The following is a 17,280-nucleotide window of genomic DNA, read 5'->3' as shown; positions in this document are numbered from 1 at the left end:
TGGCTGGACTTGGGGAGCACACAGGACTCACCTCTCATGGTGACATCAGCTGATGTGCGCAGGGTTCTGAACAAAACAAACCCACGAAAAGCAGCAGGCCCAGACAACATCTCAGGCCGTGCACTCAGAGCTAGCTGATGTGCTTGCTGACATATTTAACCTGTCGCTTGCACAAGCATCTGTACCGACCTGCTTTAAGTCCACCACCATAGTGCCCGTACCCAAGAAGAGCAACGTGACCTGCTTGAATGACTATCGCCCTATAGCACTCACTCCTATTGTTATGAAGTGCTTTGAAAGAATAGTCATGACCCACATCAGAAAGAGCATCCCGGCCACTGTGGACCCTCTACAGTTTGCATATCGCCAGAACCGGTCCACGGATGATGCAGTCAACACTGCCATCCACACAGCCCTTTCTCACCTACAGGGCCAGGACACATACGTCAGAATGCTATTTATAGACTATAGCTCTGCTTTTAATACAGTCTGCCCCCACAAACTCACAAATAAGCTCCTCACACTTGGCCTGTCTCCCTCCCTCTGTAACTGGGTGTTTAACTTTCTCACAGGCAGGCCCCAGTCAGTCAGAGTCCACAATCGCACATCCAGCTCAAGAATTGTGAGCACTGGGACCCCACAGGGGTGTGTGCTGAGTCCGCTCCTCTACACGCTCTTCACCTACGATTGCGTGGCCTCCCAGAACAACACCAGCATCATTAAATTTGCGGACGACACTACAGTCATCGGCCTGATCACTGGTGGTGTTGAAACATCATACAGAAGAGAGGTGGCGGACCTCATAGCTTGGTGTCGTGATAACAATCTCCTTCTCAATACAGATAAGACCAAAGAGATGATCATCGACCCAAGAACAAGGGAAAAGGAGCCGCATAGACCCCTGTTTATTGATGAGACTGAGGTGGAGAGGGTGAAAACCTTCAAGTTCCTTGGCACACACATCAGCGAGGACCTCACCTGGTCTCACAACACCCAACAAATTCTGAAGAAGTTCCAAAGGAGACTGTACTTCCTGAGAAGACTGAGGAAATTTGGCATGTCCACCACAATCCTGAGTTGCTTCTACAGATGCACTATGGAAAGTGTCCTTACCGCCTCCATCACTGTTTGGTACGGTAACTGTACAACACGTGATAGGAAGGCACTCCAGCGGGTGATCAAGACCTCACAGAACATTGTTGGGGCAGCCCTCCCCTCACTGCAAGACATTTATAAAACTAGAGTCCTACGAAGAACACACAACCTCATCAAGGACAGCACACATCCACAACACTCATTATTCACACTCCTACCGTCAGGCAGACGCTACAGGAGTTTGAAGTCCAGGACCACAAGGCTGGCAAACAGCTTTTACCCACAGGCCATCAGGCTTCTCAACGAAGCACTCACACACGCCACACGCAACACACACTCATAGCACTTTATTTATTTATTTATTTGTATTATATTAATGTCTCTTCTGTTGTTGTTGCTTCATTTATTGGTATTTATGTTTCTTATGTTCCTATTCTTTCTTGTGTTTTCTTTCTTTTCTTGGGAGAATGAACAGAATAAGAATTTCATTGCATAGTATAACTGCCTGTTTTACTATGCACATGACAATAAAACTCTTGAATCTTGAATCTTGAAAGTTATGCCTGTTGGTTATGCTGTAAACGTATCCTTTCCAAAAAGCTGGTTTTTGCCCTTTTCTAGTCCGGAACTGATATTTTCCTGAAACGTACCTTTGTTCTCCTGCTGATTAATTACTAAAGAACGATGACGAAAGAAACTAACTTTTTTTTCTGATGAAAGACAAGAGTCTAATCTTTTTGGTAGGTTCCATGTTTATATAGCCTTAGAACAGTGGTCCCCAGCCTTTTTTGACCTGCGGACCAGCTTGTGTTCCCACAAATCCCCCGCGGACCGGGGGTGGGGGGTTCGTACATTATAGCGATCTAATTTATCTTATTTATTATGTATTGTGTAAAACTAAGACATGAATAACATCGAACTAAAAGCACAAAATGAATGCCGACCCACCATCCACCAGTTCAAGTTCCGGCCAATTTTTTCCAGAAAGATTATTACATCGCTAGCATGAATTAACTTGAGACAAATGTGCACATTAGCACTGAATAAGTCATCAAAACGTACCTTTATGCATTCCCACATTGAGACCAAATATGAGGTGAAAGAAAAATGGTAAAAATACAGTAGTAGTAGTAGTAGTAGTATCTGCGGCATGAGAGTAAGTTAGCACACGCACAATGGACATGCATCAAGTGAGACGGATGTAACAGAGAGAATCTGGCCGCTTTTCAAAATAAAACATTAACAAAAATGAAAGAATTAAAATAATTTTTTTTCTGCTCGGCCCGGTACCAAATGACCCACGGCCCGGGGGTTGGGGACCACTTCCTTCGAACACTATATTCTGTGTGCCTTCGTCTAAAGTGGCCGGTACTGAAGGGGTTGTCTGGGATTGGCTGGAATTAAATGAGTTAAGAATCATGAGTTTCACCAGTGATATATGTTCTCTTCAAAAAGTAAGTAAAAATGTGTTTTTGTCTAAATGAAGGTGATTTGATTGTTCCTTTTTTTCCTACTATAGAGCCAATAGCACTTAAAATAAATGAATCTATAATGTTATATATAATTAATTAATTCATGTGATCGGTATCGGCTGATTTCAGTTCTGGATGATCAGCATCGGCAGCATGAAACCCTGTTCGGCGCATCTCTAATTAGAAGTATTAAAGGGAGAAGCCTCCACCCCCTTGCATAAGCAGTGCTGCCATTACAAATTGCATATTTACAATTCAAAGGCCAAACTTTGCTGGGGACTTACTGATCTAGCAAGCGTGTTGCTGTGTGGAGCACGTCATCACTCGAGCCCCGAAAAACCATTACTGTTACGAAATGATTATTACGCAAATATTGGCCGGCCCCTATTGGGATATTATGGGACATTCCTATAGTGAAAAAGGAAAGACATGAATTTGTCCTTGTGCTTTTGTATGCAGACTGACTGTAGAGCGGTTCAATCAACATCAGTGGAGTCCATCCCAGAGGTTCTTGAGGATAAAGAGTCCATTGCAGAACAGTCAGATAGCACCTCTGTCCATGACATGGACTATGTCAACCCCCGAGGTGTCCGTTTCACACAGTCCACACAAAGAGATGGTAAGCATTTGCCCAAAATCTACATACAGTGTAGGAAAGAAGTATTTGATGTTTTAACCAAAACCATTCTCTGCCGTTGACTCTCTGAAAATCCCAAAGTGGGGAAAAAAAACAAGATAACTCTTTCTAAAATTATCTTTAACAATAGTTGTAAAGTTGCATGCACCCTAACAAGCATCAATGCTCCCTTTTGTCTGCTACTTAGGAGCATCCCTCATCCCCTACAGTCTGCCATGTCTCAGGGAGCTCTTCCGCTTTTTAATCTCATTGACCAACCCCCATGACCGCCACAACACTGATGCCATGATGCACATGGGTCTGCAACTGCTAACTGTAGCGCTGGAGTCTGCCCACTTTGCCAATTACCAGTCTTTGCTAGGACTGGTCAAAGATGAGCTGTGTCGGCATCTTTTCCAGGTAAAGTCATTGTACAGTATATACTGTATATGTACACTTCTCTCTCTCCCTCCTTCTTTTTTCCCATTTGCATACATTTTCCAGTTAGCATCCATTATTGCGTGTGTCGTGTTCTATTATTAGTACACTGCGGGAGTCCAACCGTGTTGTTCTTGCATTTTTTATCACAAAACGTCCCTGTTAGGATCCTCTTCTCGTGCCACTACATGGACACAGGAAGTTAAAGTCAGCTCTGTGATGTCATCAGTGGTTGACTCTCAAAACAGCTTTTTATAGTTTTACATGCAGAAAAATGCATATAAATGACAAATGAAAGGGATAAATGAACACTAAGTGCTTATCACACCAAAAAAACAATAAGAAAACAGAAGTACTCACTTAATAAAACATTTTTGTCACACTGCAATAGGAGTGAAAAATGAAGTGGCGACTTTGACACGCGCCCCCGCAGCGAGTTTTTTGACAGACTACGTTCCAGGAACCAGATTCAAACACATGTAACCATGAAGTCACATTAAAGGCAAGAAAGTGACATATTCACAACAATAACGCAATACTAACATACACACACACACACACAATGGCCAGAAGTATGTTTTTTTTGACTGCCAGTAAGTATTTGTATTTGTATTTGTACTTTATTTATCCCACAGCGGGGAAATTTACTTGTTACAGCAGCAAGCAAGATACGCAAGTAAAGAGTACAGTGTAAAGAAATGCATAGTGACTACAACATGGTTCAGGTGGTGCAGGTGTTGTAGAGCCTGACAGCGGTCGGTATGAAGGACCTGCGGAACCTCTCCTTCTTACACCGTGGGTGTAACAGTCTGCTGCTGAAGGAGCTGCTAAGGGAACCCACAGTGTCATGTAGCGGGTGAGAGGTGTTGTCCATGATGGATGTCAGCTTAGCCAACATCCTTCTCTCCCCCACTTCCTCCACGGAGTCCAGAGGACCGTCCAGGACAGAGCTCGCTCTCCTGATCAGTCTATTTATCCTGCTCCTGTCCCTGTCCGTGCTGCCCCCTCTCCAGCAGCCCACAGCATAGAAGATGGCTGAGACCACCACAGAGTCATAAAAGGTCCGTAAAAGAGTCCTGCACACACCAAAGGACCTCAGTCTCCTCAGCAGGTGGAGGCGACTCTGGCCCTTCTTGTAGAGGGTGTGGGTGTTGACGGACCAGTCCAGTTTGTTGTTAAGGTGAACACCCAGGAATTTGTAGCTGTCTACCAACTCTATGTCCGCACCCTGGATGTTCACCGGTGTGAAGTGGGATGTTTTCCTCTGGAAGTTAATGATCATCTCCTTTGTCTTGCTGGTGTTGAGTTGTAGCTGGTTAAGCTCACTCCAGCTGACAAAGGCCCTGATGACCGTCCTGTATTCCAGATCATTCCCCTCTGAAACACAACCAACAATTGCTGTGTCATCGGAGAACTTCTGGATGTGACACTGTGTGGAGTTGTGTGTGAAGTCCGAGGTGTAGAGGGTGAAGAGGAAAGGGGAGAGCACCGTACCCTGAGGGGCACCTGTGCTGCAGAGTACCATGTCAGACACACAGTGACGCAGCCTCACATACTGTGGTCTGTTGGTGAGGTAGTCTATAACCCATGCAGTCAGGTGTTGGTCCACTCCCACACTCTCCATCTTCACTCTGAGTAGTGACGGCTGGATGGTGTTAAAGGCACTGGAGAAGTCAAAAACCATGACCCTCACAGCGTTCCCGCTGTCCTCCAGGTGTAGCAGTGATCTGTGCAGCAGGTAGATCAGTGCGTCGTCCACTCCGATCCGAGGCCGGTAAGCAAACTGCAGGGGGTCCAGCTGAGTGCCCACCAGGGGTCGCAGGTGCTGCAGGATAATCCTCTCCATGGTCTTCATCAGGTGAGAGGTCAAGGCAACAGGCCTGAAGTGGTTAGGCTCCTTGGGACGCGGTGTCTTTGGGATCGGGACAACACAGGAGGTCTTCCACAGGGAAGACTGGGACTTTCTCCAGGCTCAGGCTGAGATTGAACAAGTGCCTGAGAACTCCACAGAGCTGGTCAGCACAGTCCTTGAGGATTCTAGGGCTGATGCCGTCCAGTCCCGGGGTCTTCCTTGCCTTGATCTTCTTCAGCTGACTCCTCACCTGATCATCAGTTATGGAGAGGGGGGTAGAGGATGGCTGGGATGGGGATGTGGGGGTGAAGAGTGGTGAGTTGGTAGGGGAAGGAGGGGGGGCAGACTCAAATCTGTTGAAAAACAGAGAGTTCATCTGCCCAGATCTTGTGACACAGACACAGCAAAATAAAAGACCAGTGATCCGCAATCACTGCTTATTTAGCCCTGGACTGAAAGCCCATACTACGGTTATAAGATTCCTACAATAGAAATAGTCAGAAAATATGGATTTACTGACTGAAACTGACACATGGACTGCAAGATAGGCTAGAAAGACGAGTGATAGCAAGCCATGTTCTGCTAACAATTCAGGTGTAGAACACGTAGGGGTGACACCAGTGCAAACAAACACAGCCATGAATGCACACCAAGAAAGTGACATATTGACAACGATAATAACATGACTAATACTGTGTTGTGAGGAGTATGTGTTTTACTGGCAGTAATAGCTACAACAGATAGCACATTCGCCACCTAGCTAGCGCATCAGTTAGGAATTAGCACTGCATTATCCACCACGAGCGCTCGGCTGGCTACTATGGAGAATGTTAGCAAGGGAAATGTAGACTGACTTACTGGCACCTTGGCGCGCTCGGTCTTTTTATTTTCATCTGCAGGGCAGTATGGAAACATTTGTCCCACAAAGTTTGCCGATCTCATGAGGCGAATGGTGTCTGTTAGAAATGTGAACAAGCTTACTCTGTTCCAGTAAAAGCCTTCATCGCAGGCATAATATAAATAAATATATGACAAACAACAGAAATTCACGGAGAAGTGGACCATAACAATTGAGAAAGCATTAAGAGTGAAGGAGAAGCGCTGTGTAGGACTGTTTGGTGTCGACGTCACTTGCCCCTCCTCCTCCAGACCCGGGAGAACTACCGAAAATGTTTTAAAAAGCCCAATATTTACACATTACACATTAACACAGGAAATATGCCTTTCAGTGTTATTTTTCACAGCGGAAATAACAAGATTAACATGTGTTTTGGTGTCATCAGCACTTTAAATGTTCATCTATCCCTTTCATTCATCATTTATATGTATTTACCGAATCCCGGTGTGTAAGCCGCACCCACTAAATTTAGAGGAAAAAACAGATTTGTACATACAGTCAAACCTGTCTTAGCGGCCACCTGTATAGAACGGCCACTGAAAAATCCCCCCGCAGAAGATTTCCGTGTCATAGACCCTGTGTATAGCAGTCACCTTTATAACGCGGCCAGCGGCCACCCATTTTGTATCCCTTGGTCAATATCTGACTGCCTAATGACTTTAATTACTGAGTCCGAGTTCGACATAATAAAGCCGTCTTCTTACTTTGCAATGCCGCCCTGAAAAGATTCCATGACTGCCAAAACGGTAATCTTCCCACTTTGCAATGCCGTGAATAGATTCTTAAAGAGCCAAGACACCTGAATAAAACATCTAAAATATCACTTAATTGCAGACTAATTAGAGATTAGAAGCCCATTCAGTAAGAAAGGAGCGATGGTATTGTTAGTTTACGACGATCTTCGCACCTCCTCCGCACTCAATTGTTCACGCACACACCCATTCATGACTGTTTCACGCATATCCTGTACATACAGGTATATCCTCGGGCTCGTTCACTAAAATGTTTATTTCTTGCTTTTAAAATCGTGTTTAAAAAAAATCAAAGATGGAAATTTGTGACGTTCTGCAGGACAGGAGCGAGCGTCCCCTGTCCTGCGCTCTTATTTGGCGGGCTGTGCCTTCTCCGGGGAGGAAGAGGTAGCCGCTTCATGCCTGGTGGCCGCGCAGCTGCGGTCAATTAACATTTGTGGAGGATAAAAGGCCGTCGAATGTGCGCCGCTGGTTCATTGTTGTTATTGATATTACTAGTTTCCTCACCGGAGCTGTTACCTAGATTTACCTACCTGCTTATGTGTCAACAGAGCGTTTTCCCCTATGTGTCTTGGTTTTGCTCCAGTCTTTTTGTGAATACATGTTAATATGTGTGTGCACAAATTCAAAATGGCCACCAACCTGTCTATAGCAGCCACCTGTTTATATCGGCCACTTTTGCCGTTTCCCTTCAGTGGCCACTATAGACAGGTTTGACTATAAGCCATAAGTATTGTGGCGCACACAAGTCCTTGAGAACCAGGCAGCTATTTATTTGACAGAAGCCAATCATGAGGTATGAAAAACTGCCAACAAGCTTGTATAACAGTCTGACTCACGGTGTCTTACAAACAACAAAAAACTCATCACACAGCAATGTAACACTCAAGCGTTATACCCCAGAAATATACAAACATGTACCAATGCAAGTTTAAAATGACAAAAACAACTATTTTAAAGTTTTCCCATAATGCATTGAGTCTCAGCAAAGGATTTAATTGGAGGACAAGCATAGAAAATGGATGGATGACTAGATGGCGCTGCAATGCTGACCAGAGGGACCAATGAATGCGTTGCTCAGACGCTATGCATTATGGGAAAACTTTAAAAGTTGTTTTTTTTCATGTTGAACTTGTATTGGTACATGTTTGTATATTTCTCAGGGGTACCTTTTTAGTGTTAAGTTGCGGTGTGATGAGTTTAGTGTTCTTTGTAAGATGACAATGTGAGTCAGACTTACATTCTTATACTGTTACCTATATTGAGTAATGATCTCCTGTGACTCCTTTATTTATAGTAATGACCCCTTTCCAATGGGTTGACAAGCTTGTCATGAATGCACTGACAGCTCGTGATTGGCTCCTGCCAACGAGAGAGCTACTGTTTCCTCACTGAGTCTTTTGGGGAAAAAAGGATTGGGTTAGCGTCTGTTTGGTTTAGAGTCGGAAGTCTGGAAGGAAATAGTGACGCTAACCAAGGTTCCATACCGTATTACTGTATTGTATTTGTCAGTGTTGTTGAGGTCAGCAATTTGCATATATGCAATTTGCATATTTTAAAATGCAATGGCACCATTTCCCAATGCACTTGAATAACTTCATTGTGACATGGTCACGCTGTGCAGAAGTATTGATGATAAACAGCTCATACACTGCATAGTTTTGCTTTTTTTTTTTGTAGCTGCTAAAGGTGGAGCGCATGAACCTCTACGCTTCGTCCATACGAGTTTGCTTCTTGCTGTTCGAAAGCATGCGAGTGCATCTGAAGTTTCAGCTGGAGGTAATCCTTCAAGCTAACTGATCCAATTATTTGTCAAGCAGTGATGTGAAAACAGATCAGTATTAACAATGTCTATATTTCACACCCGGCAGATGTATCTTAAGAAACTGATGGATATCATCACGTCGGAGAATATGAAGATGCCCTATGAGATGAAGGAACTGGCTCTGGAGGCACTGGTTCAGCTGTGGAGGATCCCCAGCTTTGTCACAGAGCTTTACATCAACTATGACTGTGACTTCTACTGCTCCAATCTGTTTGAAGACCTCACCAAGCTGCTGTCAAAGGTGTGATGCGTGTCAATTTCATTGATGGAGCTTTTGCAAATGTCATTCAGGGGTAACGAACAGTCCAGTGATATGATTTTGGATCCTACAGAATGCATTCCCAGTGTCGGGGCAGCTGTACACCACCCACCTCTTGTCACTCGAAGCTCTGGTGACTGTGATTGACAGCACTGAGGCCCACTGCCAAGCCAAGGTGCTGGACAACACTGCTCCACAAGAACCACCAGATGGCCTGCCAATGGAGGGGGAACGTTCACTCAAAAATGGAACAGACGCTCCAACAGGTAAACTTAAAGGAAAAGTACACTTTTTGGGGGAATTTTGCCCATCATCTACAGTCCTTATGTGAGACACGAACATGTCTTTCCCTTTTCTGTGCGTTCTAAAGATATAAAAACAGCGAGCACAAGGCAGTTAACACTGCATGCACTGGGACTCACCTAGTTTGTCTTTAAAGCCCTCTGGGGGAAAAAACCCTCCAAAAAACACCAACCATGTTCCATTTACATAACATGACCTGCATATTAACCATTGTTATTGTAGGCGCTAACACCAAACTACTTTTTTTTAAGAACAATATTGTTTAAAAACAGAACGATTCGATACGATTCTATTCTACGATTGTTTTTTGTTGTAGACATTAATATTACATTATAAAATAAATATGCCAATTATATGAAAGTGTCATTCTTACAGTATTTTCTGATGTGTAAAGAGCCCATCGTATCCCCAAGCATGCTGTAAGGCACTGGAAAAAATAAAGTCAACAGAATAACATGTCTAATGTATATATTGTTTAGATACACACCAAAAAAACACTTGCTGAATGAACATCTTTTTCTTTCATCAATGCTGTACTCAAAATGTCATAGCAATGACAATAATATAATAATGACAACATAGAAAATTTCAGACTGAGCATGATAGTGTGTTAACACTCCAGGTAGGTAAGAAAGGTGGAACATTTCAAAGAAAACAAGTTACAAAACAAAAAAACGTTACCATACTCCTCTGTTGGTCTGGATGCTCAAGTTTTGCACCCTTCTTGTGAAATCCAAAGACATTCCAAAGTTTAGCTCATAGCAAGTGGCCGAACTAGCGGATGGCTAACGGCTAGCTAGCTAGCGCCCCTGCGACAATTTACGCCCATTCTCGTTTTCAGCCATGGCAAGCTATGGAGCAAGCGTGACATTCCTTTTGCCGGCAGCTCAGGCTCTGGCGGTGTTTACGAGACACTGTCAACCGATTGCTTCTCTCGCGATACCCGGTGCATGTCTCCACAATCGATTAAGCTAAAAAACTATGGCCGGTTATTATCGATACAGGAAGCTTCCACCAGCTAATCGGAATCGTTCCTTCAACAAACTGGATATCCGGTCGCATCGGTTCGTTAACAACACTAGTAGTGTCACAGTGCCTGGCTCACTGCACCACTCACAACGTCTCACGGTACTACCAAGAGGTAATGCAAGCTACAGGATCTGCTGCTGCTGCATGGCGTGTGAGGTTGGAAAATGTCATGCTAAAGGTTAAAAATCATGCCTTGCACGTGTATAGTAAAATGTTGTGGCTGAAAAATTGGTCAATTTAGAAATTCCACATGCTACCAACTAAACATCCACACAGACTCCATCCACTTAGACGCAACATCGCTACAAAGACTCAGCTAGATGCTCGTTTGCTGTCAGAATTTTTATTGCCTTAGGACGATGCTGAATTTAGCAGCTCAACGGGGAGCACAAGTGTTGTGCTGAAAGATACAGCCATCCCATCAGTCAGCATCACAGTGAGAGCAGACATTGTAGGTGTTAGTTTTATTATGCTCTTATTTTGTCCATGAAACATTCAGCACTACATGGTAATGCTATGACAATGGCTTTGTGTTTCACTACGGGGCCATAAGTTTCCATACACAGGAAAAATCACCATTCATGTTGGACAATCATTTTTTATGTGCTCTGTATGATTACCATTGTTTTGAAAACACTTGCTAAGTGAAATCAATGCAACCAGGAAAGAAGTTCCGCGAATGCTTAAAATGGCCAAAGTACTGTAAGTATTCCATGTTATCATGAATGTACCTGTTACTACATGCTCACAGTATGGATAGAAAACCTTGTTGGAGCTTTTTGGAGGCCTTTTAATAGCTGCCTTTCTAGGCGGAATAAGTGTGTCCCATTACGTGCAGTGTTAGCTGCCTCTTTTTATATCTGTATTTATATCTTTAGAACACACAGAAAACAGAAAGACGTGTGTTCATGTCTCACTTATGGGCAAAATTCCCCAAAAAGTTTCTTTTACCAGTGTTCCACTTGTACAGGCTGGGCCAATTGTAGGTACAGTAGATCCCTGCTTTTTGCAGGGTTACCTTTCAGTGGTGAACAGAAGAACAGCGAGTAATTGAGATGCCCATGAAAACATCTGTTTTTGACACACAAAAACCCACCTGCTAGCTTGACATTGATGATCCTATGATTTCAGATCAACATTTGCAAGAAGAGTGAGTGGTGTAATGATTAGATTGGATTCAGCTCCATAGTCCTCCCCTTCACTATTGGAAGATGATATGATCCATGAACAGATGGAATGGGAGTCACAGTGTAGACGTTTTGCATCTCACAGCAACTATGGCGCGTTCAAGGACTGCAATAAAAATCTCAATGCTTGATGGAAAAACATTAACAGTGAAGCAAAAAGAAGAAAAAAAAAACCAAAAAAAACAGTGAAGCAAAAAGATATAAGCGTAAAATTGTAGGCTTTTTCAACAGTGATACATGTAAGTATGCTGTACATTTTACCTGTATTGTCACGTATTTGGAAATTATTACCAACTTAAGGTGAGAAGGATATGTTTTCTGCGGAACAAATGGCCTATTTTTTAGATTTATTTTTTATTAGTGTTTTTAAAAAAATTTTTTTTTACCAACAATCCGAATTTGCATGGCGTGAATGTTGAATCGCTAGTATCTGCACTGCTGAAAAAAATAACCCTTAAACAACACATCCTAGATGTGTATGGATGAAATATTCCGGTTGAAAACCTTCAACTGGAACAGTTTATAGCACGTGTCAAACTCGTGCCCTGGAGGGCCGAGACGCTGCAGGTTTTCTCTCCAACCAGTTTCTTCAGCAGGTGATTTAATTGATGAGCTCCTTCCCTCAAACTGAAGGTGTTGATCATTAAAATCACCTGCTTTAGTGACTGGCTGGAAAGAAAACCTGCAGTGTCTCGGCCCTCCATGGCACGAGTTTGACACTCCTGGTTTATAGCATCAATGCCTTCATCATGCAGGTACCTCTGACACACTGCCTACCTACTTTTGGCCCACCCTTATTTTTTGCCTGTGTCTCCTCTCTGTCTAAATCACAATTGTTGTCCAAACGCATCAGGAATTACTTTGTCATCACAGTCTTTCATGAAATGTTTGTTAAACTACACCTTTTCTCATTTCTTCTCAGATCTAATTAAAGATGGCGTCACCAATGGTTTGACTTTTCCACAAGCTGACAGCACTCCAGGCTACCCACCAACAAGTGGATATCTGATGGCAGAAAAGATGAGACTGGGTAGACACGATCAAGGAGACAATGACACAAGTAAGACGTAGAACTTGTATGGTTTGTACAGGAGGTCCTTTGTCTACGTACCACGTCCGCTCCTACAACGCTGACGGAAGTGGCGTTTCAGTGTGGGAGTGGGAGTTGATATCTAAATCATACACTCCTGATCAAAATGTCAAGAATGTACATTTGGATTGTTGAACTTCCAGTCACGTGCCCCTCCGAGCTGGCTGATGTCCGATGTTGGACTTCAGCTAGTGTTGCACCTTCTCTCATGAAGGCTCTTGCAGATGCTGAATGGAGTGGTGGAGGAGGCAGGGCATTGATATTTGTGTGTCGGTTCTCCAGAGTAGCTGCAAGGTACTTGAGGGCATAGTTGTATCGCCAGGTGTGGCGGCCTTGTAACAGGCTTGTCTTGCAGCCTGCAACAAGAATGTGTTTCAGTATGGCTGGAAATGGACAGAGTGGGGATGTTGGAGCTTCTCCACGCCATTGGTTGAGGTTAGAAGGGATAGGCAAGACATCGTACATGGCCGGTAGGATGAAGCTGATGCGAAATGCTTCCATTCGCAACAACTCCCTTCAAGAGAGCTTTCTCCTCTCAACTCCCTCCCTTCCCATCCACTGCCCTTGCTTTGCTTGCGAGACAGCCTTTGCACCTCTCTCTGCCTGCTCCTGCAGCCGCATCTCCTCGACGAGCAGACATCAGTGCTGAGCTGGAGCTGTCGGCTTCCAGGTTGGCCTGCCCTCTCCAAGGCCAAGGACACCTCACCCTTGTTGCACAAGACCAACAATGTCTGCTGAGCAGCTGCAAATGGGTCCATTTCCTTCCAGTCATCACGGTAGGAGCTGGTTTGGGTTACACATAGGTCACGGGACATCGTCACTGTCATTTCCAACCTTACTTTGGAACATTTGAAGTCCTCTGCAAGGCTGGAAACGAGAAGCTCCTGGACGCCTCTTCCATACAGCCCAATGTTGCTGAACATCTGGGGACACCCAGCCACTTTTTTGGCAAGTGAGCTGACCAACCTCTCCAGTTTTTCAATCTTAGAGATTGGGGCCGCAAAGAGTAGCTGCGCCATTCTTGTTAATGAACTGAAAAATGTGTTTGGGCATGCATGATGCCAGTGTTTCTGGGAGGCTAGTGGGAATGTTGCTTCAGGTGGTGAAGGTGCCTTCACGGAGGGAATCCACTGTCTGGAACTGATGTCCAAACTTCCCTTGTCATTCATCCCCAAATATTCTCCATTGGATTTAGATCAGGGGAAACACGCAGGATGGTCCAAAAGAGTGATCTTATTCCTTTGGAAGAAGTCCTTTGTGAAGTACAGCGTTGGTTGGTTGAAAAAGCCAGTCATTACCACACAGATGAGAGCCTCCAGCCATGAGGGATGCCCCCCTGCAACATCTGCACATAGCCAGCTGCCGTTTGACACCCCTGCACAACCTGGATCTCCATTGTTTCATTGAAGGATCATGATGCCGCTCTCTCTACTGTGCCGTTTGGAAAACATCTCAGGTGGGATCTCTTTGTTATGCCAGTAAAATTGGAAGCCATTAGGACTGTCAAGCTTACATTTTTTCAGATGATAAAACACCCAATTTGGTGGCCTTTGAAGAGCTTCTTTTTTCTTAAAAGCCTTCACTGGCCGATGGCGTATGATGGTTATTAGACTGCAGTGGGCACCAGTAACAACCTTCATTTGGGCCGAGAATGGTCGCGTGTCTTGACGGACACACAATGGGATCCTGCGTTCATATTTTTTTGGGTCTACCACTTGACTTTTTTTGTTCCATGAGCCTCAGGATGTTTGAATAAGTTGACTCTCTTACTGTGTCCAACCTCAGCAGCAGTGGCGCGCTGCGATAGGCCTTCCTCAACAATCCCACCGCGTTCAAGGAAAAAAGCTTTTTCGCCTTTGCCATCAAGAGATCTTGACCGTGTCAATACCTGACACTAAATCACATTCAATTCACATTTTTCCAACATTTTGCCTTAAAGGCTGTGCTCTTAAGGTTTTGAACAGCCTATTTCACTTTAATGTTTCTTTGCAATAAACTGCTGAATCAAAAATTGTTTCACACCCATTTCTTTTTTTGCATTTTGAAGCTCTACTTAGAACCTCCTTAAAGGGCCACTGACATGATTTTTCAACTTTGCTTAAATATGTTCTGCATTGTCTGTAATTATGTGCTATGTTGTTCATTTTTTTGAAAGCAAACGTTAAATTAGTACAAATTATTTTAAAAATATGTGGCGGTAAATTTTTCTGATAGCCGTCTCGGAAAGGGGACATTTCCGAGACGGTGTAGGGACGGCTGTCATCTTAGCAGACTTTGTTTGGTATATTATTCAGCGAAATAGTAGGCATGCCAAAACCTGTTGCCACTGGCTGTTCAGTGTTCGAGTGACACTGTAAATTTGTTTTCTTTTAAGACGAATGTTTAGACTGCAATGAACGAAGCAAGTACGATAGCCACCCGCCGTGGCTGCCGAGAATAGTGCATTGTTGTAAGCGGACACATGCTGTCAGCAGCCCCGGGTGCAGCTGTGGAGATCAGGAAAACCAGATTATGCAGCAGGGCAAGCCACCTGCTATCGCCTGGTGAGGTGCTTTAGGTGCATTGTATGCTGGCACATGTTGTGAGCAGCCCCGGGTAGAGCTATGGATGTGAGGAGAATGTAGCAAATGCTAATTTATTTGTATGTGATATGGACCACCGGCTCGCCTCGCTCCAAAGAGCCCCTTACGCTCATTCCATTCCATTCCATTTTCCTCCGCTTATCCGGGTCCGGGTCGCGGGGGCAGCAGTCTTAGTAGGGAAGTCCAGACTTCCCGGTCCCCGACTACCTCCTCCAGCTCCACCGGGGGGACACAAAGGCGTTCCCAGGCCAGCTGCGAGACATAATCCCTCCAGCGTGTCCTAGGTTTTCCCCGGGGCCTTCTCCCGGTTGGGCATGCCCGAAACACCTCACCAGGGAGGCGTCCGGGAGGCATCCGGACTAGATGCCCGGCCACCTCAGCTGGCTCCTCTTGATGTGAAGAAGCAGCGGCTCTACTCTGAGCGCCTCCCGGATGACCGAGCTCCTCACCCTATCTGTTAGGGTGAGTCCCGCCACCCTATGAAGAAAACTCATTTCAGCCGCTTGTATCCACGATGTCGTTTTTTCTGTCATGACCCTAAGCTCATGACCATAGGTGAGGTTGGGAACATACGTAGATTGAACGGTAAATTGAGAGCTTTGCCTTCCGGCTCAGCTCTCTCTTCACCACGACGGTCCGGTACAGCGACCGCATTACTACAGACACTGCGGCGATCCGCCTATCGACCTCACGCTCCAACCTTCCCTCACTCGAAAACAAGACCCCGAGATACTTGAACTCCTCCACCTGGGGCAGGACCTCATTCCCAACCCGGAGGGAGCAATCCACCCTTTTCCGACTGAGGACCATGGCCTCAGATTTGGAGGTGCTGAGTCTCATCCCAGAAGCTTCACACTCAGATTCAAACCGTCCCAGTAAACGCTGCAGGTCACAGCCCGATGAGGCCATCAGGACCACATCGTCCGCAAATAGCAGAGACGAGATCCTAAGGCCCCAGAACTGGACTCCCTCGACACCTTGGCTGCGCCTAGAAATTCTGTCCATGAAAATTATGAACAAAATTGGTGACAAAGGGCAGCCTTGGTGGAGGCCAACGTTCACCGGAAACAGGCTTGACTTACCACTGGCAATGCGAACCAGGCTCCTGCTCCGATTGTACAAGGACCGAATGGCACGTAGTAGCACGCCAACAATCCCATACTCTCGGAGCACCCCCCACAGGACACCGCGAGGGACACGGTCGAATACCTTTTCCAGGTCCACAAAGCACATGTAGACCGGTTGGGCAAACTCCCAAGTACCCTCCAGTACCCTTGCAAGGGTGTAGAGCTGGTCCAGTGTTCCGCGACCAGGACGAAAACCACATTGCACCGCCTGTGGCCGAGGTTCGACTAACGGTCGTACCCTTCTCTCCAGCACCCTGGAATAGACTTTCCCAGGGAGGCTGAGGAGTGTGATCCCCCTGTAGTTGGAACACACACTCCGGTCACCCTTCTTGAAAAGGGGGACCACCACCCCAGTCTGCCAATCCAGAGGTACTGTTCCCGACTTCCACGCAATGTTGAAGAGACGTGTCAGCCAAGACAGTCCCTCAACATCCAGAACCTTGGGGAATTCAGGGCGAAACTCGTCCACCCCCGGAGCTTTGCCACTGGGGAGCGTTTTGACTACCCCAGATACCTCAGCCACGGTGATGGAACTGCCCGCGTTTGTGTCCTCAGCCTCTGCTTCCTCTATGGAAGGTATGTCAGTGGGATTGAGAAGGGCCTCAAAGTATTCCTTCCACCGCCCAACTATATCTTCAGTTGAGGTCAGCAGGCCCCCGTCCCCACTGTAAACAGTGTGGACTGGGCATTGCTTCCCCTTTCTGAGGCGCCGGACGGTTTGCCAGAACCTCTTCGAGGCCGACCGAAAGTCGTGT

The 17,280-nt window shown here is 45.4% G+C and overlaps 1 protein-coding gene across 3 annotated transcripts in view; it reads left to right on the top strand.

Moving 5' to 3' along the window:
* gbf1 (golgi brefeldin A resistant guanine nucleotide exchange factor 1) overlaps positions 1–17,280 on the top strand; it is a 131,534-nt gene that overhangs the window by 75,467 nt on the left and 38,787 nt on the right. For all 3 annotated transcript variants that reach the window (XM_054797702.1, XM_054797701.1, XM_054797703.1), the window contains exons 11-16: positions 3,027–3,186; positions 3,392–3,603; positions 8,804–8,902; positions 8,995–9,189; positions 9,281–9,473; positions 12,649–12,786. In XM_054797702.1, the coding sequence (XP_054653677.1) occupies positions 3,027–3,186; positions 3,392–3,603; positions 8,804–8,902; positions 8,995–9,189; positions 9,281–9,473; positions 12,649–12,786 (997 nt within the window). The remainder of the gene's footprint in view (positions 1–3,026; positions 3,187–3,391; positions 3,604–8,803; positions 8,903–8,994; positions 9,190–9,280; positions 9,474–12,648; positions 12,787–17,280) is intronic.

The sequence above is a fragment of the Dunckerocampus dactyliophorus genome, chromosome 13 (genome assembly GCF_027744805.1).
Source record: "Dunckerocampus dactyliophorus isolate RoL2022-P2 chromosome 13, RoL_Ddac_1.1, whole genome shotgun sequence".
Taxonomy (NCBI): domain Eukaryota; kingdom Metazoa; phylum Chordata; class Actinopteri; order Syngnathiformes; family Syngnathidae; genus Dunckerocampus; species Dunckerocampus dactyliophorus.
Note: the sequence above shows the minus strand (reverse complement) of the source record. Positions and strands in the feature narration are given on the sequence as shown.